At 36.6% G+C, this 7,548-nt stretch overlaps 1 protein-coding gene across 1 annotated transcript; it reads left to right on the top strand.

The window, feature by feature from the left end:
• Nucleotides 1–4,504: 4,504 nt before the first annotated feature.
• Nucleotides 4,505–6,160, top strand: LOC18448204 (alpha/beta-Hydrolases superfamily protein). The gene is given in 1 exon segment (XM_011630225.3): nt 4,505–6,160. A coding segment is annotated over 1 exon segment (1,302 nt). The 5' UTR covers nt 4,505–4,567; the 3' UTR covers nt 5,870–6,160.
• The last annotated feature ends 1,388 nt before the right edge of the window (nt 6,161–7,548 follow it).

Here is a 7,548-nt window from a genome sequence, read left to right as displayed (position 1 = left end):
ACTGCTGCAGTTTTCTTTTTCCGCACTTTTCTAAATGTCTTTAACATGGCAAACTCATCAAATTTAACATCATAACTGATAATAAACTTAAGCGACTTAGGATCTGCGCACCACATTCTATAGCCCTTAACTTCGTCTACATTACCAAGGAAATTATACTTCTTTGATCTGGGACTTAACTAATCATCTTTCACATGAACATAAGCAGGACAACAAAACTTCTTAAATGAGAATAATCAACACGTTTACCAGACCAAACATCTTGTGGTTTTTTATCGTTTATTATTGTGGATGGTGACCTGTTGATGAGGTAACACACCATATTGACCGCTTCTATTCAAAATTCCTTTCACAAACTAGCATTACTCAACATGTTGCAGATCTCCTCCAGCATATCATGTTCATGTGCTCAACAACTCCATTATGTTGCAGTGTCCTCGGAGTGGTGAAGTGACAAACAATTCATATGCTCTTGCAAAAATTCACAAACTCCATTGAAGTGTACTCTCCATCATTATCAATCCTCAAGCACTTGACCTTCTTTCCAGTCTGTCTTTCGACAATAACTTTCCAATGCTCGAATTTGTTAAATACATCTGTCTTTTTCTTTAATGTTTAGATCCATACCATCTTTGAGAAACAATCTATGCAGGAAACAAGTACAAAGATTCGCCTTTTGAGGCACCTAATGTAGGGCCCCATAAATCCGAATCAACATAGTCAAGCATGTCTTTTGTGGCAGGTTTTGATGTGTGAAACTGCACCCTACATGTCTTATTATAGACAATGTGCTCACAGAAGTCCAACTTACACTTCTCCAGACCATTGATCAATTGACATTTGCTAAGTTCCGCCAAAGCTCTCTTACCCATGTGGCCTAACCGCATATGCCACAACTGAGTCAAGTCATAATCATCAATATCATATACTAAAACTGCTGCTCTATTTGTGATCGTATTCCCAAGCAACTAATATCAGATACGAAAACTACTGCTCTATTTGTGATCGTAGTCCCAAGCAATAGATATAAATTCGGTCCGATCTTCTTGTCTTTCATCATAACCAAAACACCATTTAGAACCTTTAGAACTCCACCTTCTTTAAAAAATCTGCAACCATTAGCATCTAAGGATCCCAAAGTGATAAGATTCTTCTTCAGATCTGGAACATGTTAACATCAGTCAATGTTCTCACAACTCCATCATACATCTTGATAATAATTGTCTCAGCACCAATGCTTTTGCAAGCTACATCATTCCCTATCAAAACTGATCCACCATCAATGCCCTTGTATGTGGTTCACGAATCTCGAAGATGGCACATATCATAAGAACATCGTGAATCAAAAACCCATGAATTTTTAGAGTTATCACAATTAGTCGATACTGACAACACATTATATGTTCCACTTACCAAGCTTCTATCAACTATATTGGCTGCTTCAAATGCTCGTTTTTCTATCTCTTTGAGTTTCTGACAATCATTCTTAATAAGCCTCTTTTTCTTGTAGTAATAACTATGAATGTTACATTTTCCTGATCTGGATTTGGATTTGGAGCTGCCCTGACTTTCGTGTCCCTTTACACTTCTCTCAACAGATTAAATCATTTGCATGTGGCTGAGCATTATCTTGGCTCTCCCTCAATTCATTAGAGAGAAGAGTTGAAGTCACATCCTATATCTCTAGGGAATCTTTTCCATAAAGCAATGTTGTAACAAGATACTCATACGAATGAGGGAGTGAGGACAATAAAATTGTAGCCTTTTCGTCATCATCCATTTTAATACCAATATTCAATAATTTACAAAGAATTTTATTAAAATGATTTAGGTGCTCATGGATAGCTTCCTTCATCCACATGTTGTACAATATTTGCTTAAAGTTGTACAATATTTGCATAAAAAGTAGTCGATTTGTGAGAGACTTCGTCACATACAAACTCTCAAGCTTCAACCAAATAATTGATGTGAATCCTCATTGATGATATTAAATAGCACTTCACTCGATAAACACAATCAGATAGTGCTCATAGCCCTCAGATCTAAGTCTTCGCAATCATCATCTGACATTGATTGCAGTTTCTTCGACTTTTCTTTCAGAGCTTTATGTAGACCTTGTTGCACTAGAAAATCCCGAACATTGATTTGCCAAACTTCAAAATTATTTTTGCCATTAAATTTCTCCAACTTGAACTTTGCACTTGAGACCTTTACCGCCATATCGACAACCCCAAACCAGGCTCTGATAAAACTTGTTGTGTGAAAAAGCTCGAAGGGTTGATTTTTAACAAATAAAGTACGATAAAAATAGAATATGCAACAAGCAAGAAAAACAAAGTAAAAAATAAATAACAGAAAAAAGAACACCAGAATTTATATAATATGTCACAGATATGACTACATCCACAGGAGAAGATGATCAATATTTTTCCACTAATCAATGAGAGAAAATTACAAGAAACTCATATATGAGAGAACTTGAGAAGAAACCCAATCTCCTATAATGCCTTCTCTCTACAATTTTCTCTTTGTACAAAAAACCCAAAAGATCCCCTTCTTTTCATTATGTTTTCTCTCTCTACAATACACTCAATATATAGAAAAAGTAATCCCCCATAAAATGATACATGATGGCCTCCTCTCTACTTTTCCTAACTTTATGGATACTAATTTATGTTTTATCCATAAGGACTCAAGCCCCATCCTAATCTAAATAGGATTTCAAGAGAAGCTCCTATAATAGTAACTAAACAAGAGTACCAAAACAATATAGAATTATCTAAAAATATAAAATCTAAAAGATAAGGGAACTAATCCTATAAAACAAGGATTCGAGGCATAACTATCAACACTATTTGTTTTTTCTCGACAATGCACTGTTGCTCTTTACTACTAAATGAAACAAAGACTGTAAGGTGTTACCATATCAGCGCTAACACTCCGGATCTCATCAAAATTCCAAAGTTAAAGCATTAGGCAATTTTATTTGGCTTGCATCTCTGAATAAGATTTTAACCATTGACAACTTGATAAAAAAGGGGGAAAATCTTACCCAATGTCTGTTTACTGTGTAAAGCTGATGGGGAGTTGGGTGCATACTTGCTTATTCACTGTTCTTTTACAACACAAATTTGGAACCAGTTGTTTGGTACCCTTGGGGTTCATATGGTGCTTCCTCAATCGGTTGAAGGGATTGTTTCTCAATTTTCTATCGCCCATTTTCCTGTGATAGGTAACTTAATTTGGAAAATCTCTAAAGGTGTCATCCTTTGGGAAATCTAGAAGGAGAGGAATACAAGAACCTTTGAAGGTAACTCCCTACCCTTTGAGAAACTTTTAACAAACATCAAGCACTCGATTTGGTTATAGTTGTCTGTGACAAAAGAATGATGGGGGATTCCAAAAGCTGATGTGATGGCAAACCTTAGCAGCCTCTTTCTCCTTGGGTATGCTCGTAGTAGACCACGATGTTTTTGGACTACTCCTTCTGCTGGATGTATTAAGCTTAACTTTGATGGGAGTTCTCTGGGAAACCCAGGTATTGCTGGAATTAGTGGTGTAGTACATGATTCCTTGGGTTCTATAATTCTCTCCTTTGCTGGTCCGATTGGGGTCAAAACAACAAATTATGTTGAATTAAGTGCTTTTTTGTGTAGGGTGAAATTTTTGTTTGAGAAGAATCTGAGAACGAATATTTCGGTTGAAGGAGATTCTTTGAATGTGATTAAGTAGTGCAAAAAAGAACAACGGGTTTCATGGGAGCTCCGTTCTATTTGGTTGTAAATCATGGACCTGGTCGAACGTTTTTCATTTTCCTTCTCCCATGTTTACCGAGAAGCAAACTCACTTGCTGACTCTTTGGCTAAGGGAGGTGCTTCATGGCCTTTGCTTTTGATCTCCTTTAATGTAATCTTTTTTAATTAGTCATCAATAGAAGTTTTGAACATCTGTCCCAAAAAAAAAAAAAAAGCATTAGGCAAGGTACAATAAAAATAGGAAAGTAAGAGAGAGAGTAGAACCGAAAATAGAGGTGGTTACCTGATGGTAAGAGCTCTTAACACCACAACTGCCCATGATCACGACCATTTTATGCTACCCTTTGGAGCTTCTTAAGGGCAACCCTGGAAATTGATTTTTTTGGTCTAATAATATGCATGGTTGAAATTGATTAAAAAAGGTGCAGCATTATGAAGGTGGTGGGGCAAGCCTTACTCTTGGCCATCCACCACTTCCTTATCCCAATGTGTAAAATATGCACTAATACGATGGGGCCATTCTGTCACTATTAAATCTGCATATATTTTAAAAATTAATTAATTAATTAATTAAAAAAAAAAAAAAAAAAGGAAAAAACTGCACATACTGCATTCAGCTTTATTGTGCAAGTGATCTTATCTTTTATGCGTACCCTGAGGCCTCTCATATGAGATAAGGCTTTCAAGTCCCCTTAGAGAAAAGAAAAGAAAAGTGAAAACCTTTTATGCGTACCTTGAGGCCCCTCTTATGGGATAAGGCTTTCAAGTCCCCTTAGCGAAAAGAAAAGAACAGTGAAAAGACAAGAGAAAGCATGGGTTCACATGAGAAGGCATGGCAAGAGCTACATGGAAGCAAGCAGTGGGAAGGACTGCTTGAGCCCCTCAATGAAGGCCTTCGAGAGATAATCCTGCGGTATGGCGACCTTTGCCAGGCCACCTACGACGCCTTCAACAGTGATCCACACTCCAAGTATTGTGGCAGCAGTCGCTGTGGAAAGAGATCCTTCTTCACAAAGGTGGGCTTAGCACCACCTCATGTGTCCAACACTGCTGAATCATCTGATGCTGCCTCCGGCACCGATTATCGAGTCGCTGGTTTCCTTTACGGCACTGCAAAGATCGATATTCCGGCATCCTTTTTGCTCCACTCCCTCTCTCGTGAGGCTTGGAGTAGGGAATCCAATTGGATCGGTTATGTGGCGATATCGTCCGATACTTTTAGCCAGAACCTGGGCAGGAGAGACATAGTGGTCGCTTATCGTGGGACAATCCGGGACTTGGAATGGATGAATGTGTTTAGTCCCTCTCTCGAATCCATTGCCTCCCTTTTACCCCCTTCCGAGGACTTCGACGATGATAGCCCCCTCAAACATCGGTTCGAGAGATTCCTAGGAAGGGGGGAGGACGACGATGAGCCTAAGGTCATGGACGGTTGGTACACAATCTAGACCTCTGATGACCCCAAATCTCCATTCACCAAAACAAGTGCCAGGGTCCAACTCTTTAGCAAGATAAGGGAGCTTGTTCAGAGGTACAAAGATGAGGAGTTGAGCATAACCATGGTTGGGCATAGCCTTGGTGCATGCCTAGCCATACTGAGTTCCTTTGATGTGGTGGCCAATGGGTTGAACATGGTGGGCAGCAAGCCACCATTTCCGGTGACCGCCTTTGTTTTCGGCAGCCCCGGAGTCGGGAACAAAGAGTTCAATGACAGGGTCAAGAGCCTCCCAAGCCTTAGGGTTTTACATGTGAAGAATGCGATAGATCTCATCCCACTCTATCCAGGTAAGTTCCTAGACTATGAGAAAACTGGTGTGGACCTTGTGGTGGACACAAGAGCATCTCCTTATCTAAAGGATTCATTGAACCCAAGTGATTGGCACAACCTGCAAGCTTTGATCCATGTGGTGGCTGGATGGGAAGGAAAGAAGGGGTTTTCCTTGAAGGTGCCTCGCAGTGTGGCACTAGTGAATAAATCTTGTGATTTCCTCAAGGATGAGTGCTTGGTGCCGGCTTCATGGTGGATGGAGAAGAACAAGGGAATGGTGAGAGGTGAAGGTGGGGACTGGTATCTTTCTCCTCCAATAGATGATGATATTCCTCTGCCTGAGTGAGTTTGATGATGCTCTGCTGATTAAAGTGCCTCAGGTAAATAAATTTAAGCCATCCATGTGTTCGCTTTATAATAAGCATGTGGTTGCTTTGTAACGAGAGGATTATAGTTTTAGGAATGGTATTTAGAAATACTTTAAAAAACGGTGATCCAGATCCGAACCGGTCCTGTCAATCCAGATCTTATAATATCAGAGCCAGCTTGCTTTGTTTTCATTTATCTTTTTATTTTCATTTGTCCTACTTTATATTTGTTTCCATTATTTTTATATTGCATATTTTATTACATAAAAGTGGTCCCACATCTGTGTTGATTTTTTTTCTAAAGCTACTTTATTGCATATTCTTATGGCATCCCATTAAAGACCTTCCATGGACTTCAAACTTTTATGCCTTTTATAAGGGCTTGGCCCCTGACATGCAAAGATGAGGGATATTTGTTTGTGAACAAAAAAAGACCGAACTTTATAAGGTTCTAAAAATGCACTCCATTTGTGCCTCGTGTGGTTATTTTTTTGCCTATTTATTCAAGGGTGCAGTTGGCATACGGATGCATCCGTAGCTGTAGAGATATGGTGCACCTTCAAATTTTATTATGCTATATAATTTTTATGTAAAATATACTTAGGATTATCTCAAAATCTATTTTTATATCTAATTATAAAATTTTAAAATTCAAAAACGGTTAAAATCAAGTAGATCTATAAACATATGAAAATCTTGAAAATGGACTGTGTAGATAATATGTTGTAAAATGCACTATTTTTGAGACTTAAAATCTTTTTATTTTTCACGGTCATACATCTCGATGTCGAGATGATCAATCAAAAGGTTTTTCAACATTAAAACTATTTTTTCCAATGGATATTGAGGTGCATCCGTAGTTTTACATTATAAGGTTGCATCTTTACATAAACTTTTTCCTTTATTCAAATAGACTTAAGTATAAGCTCCACGGCGATTTTTTTAAAACTAAAAATTTCAGAACATTTGTAATGACTACGATAATGCTCCAAATCATCCTATTGTGAAACATTTATTTGTGGACAATTTATCTAGGTCTTTTTTTAAGTTTCATAAGAGATATAATGGGCATGGCTCACCAACATTCGGCTCATAAAAAAATTGCAGAAAGCATTAAATAGGTAAAATAATAAAAGGAGAATTAATGCAAAAAACAAAGAGATTCAGTAGGAACTATTTATACACTGCATTGCTTTATTTTTTTTTAATAAGGTATTTCTTATATTAAAAAGCCAACAAATTATTTACTGTGAAATGAGTGCAATGATCACCAAAAACCCATTAGATAGGTTTTCAGTATTGACGCACTTTCGCTAAAATAATTAAAAACCATAATGGAAATTGACATAATTTCTTTAAGAAACCTAAAAAACTAGATTTTTGAGAAATTATTATGTTTTTTTTAATTCTAATAATTTTTTAATCATGTTTATTATAATATTATAATATTATAATATTATTAATAATAATTATACATTGATAACCAAATCTTCTATTTTATTTAATAATTTGTTTGTATTCTAACTTACGTAATATATTATTTTTCTTATAGCTTTAAATAAAAAAATTTAAATTAGATGATATTGGAAGATATTTTAGATTTATTTTTATTTGTATAGTAAAATAATTATAAAATATAAACCAACAATTTAAAGAT

The sequence above is a fragment of the Amborella trichopoda genome, chromosome 5 (assembly GCF_054954075.1).
Source record: "Amborella trichopoda isolate Santa Cruz 75 chromosome 5, AtrichopodaSantaCruz75HAP2 v2.0, whole genome shotgun sequence".
Taxonomy (NCBI): Eukaryota; Viridiplantae; Streptophyta; class Magnoliopsida; order Amborellales; family Amborellaceae; genus Amborella; species Amborella trichopoda.
This window is presented reverse-complemented; position numbering and strand designations above follow the sequence as displayed.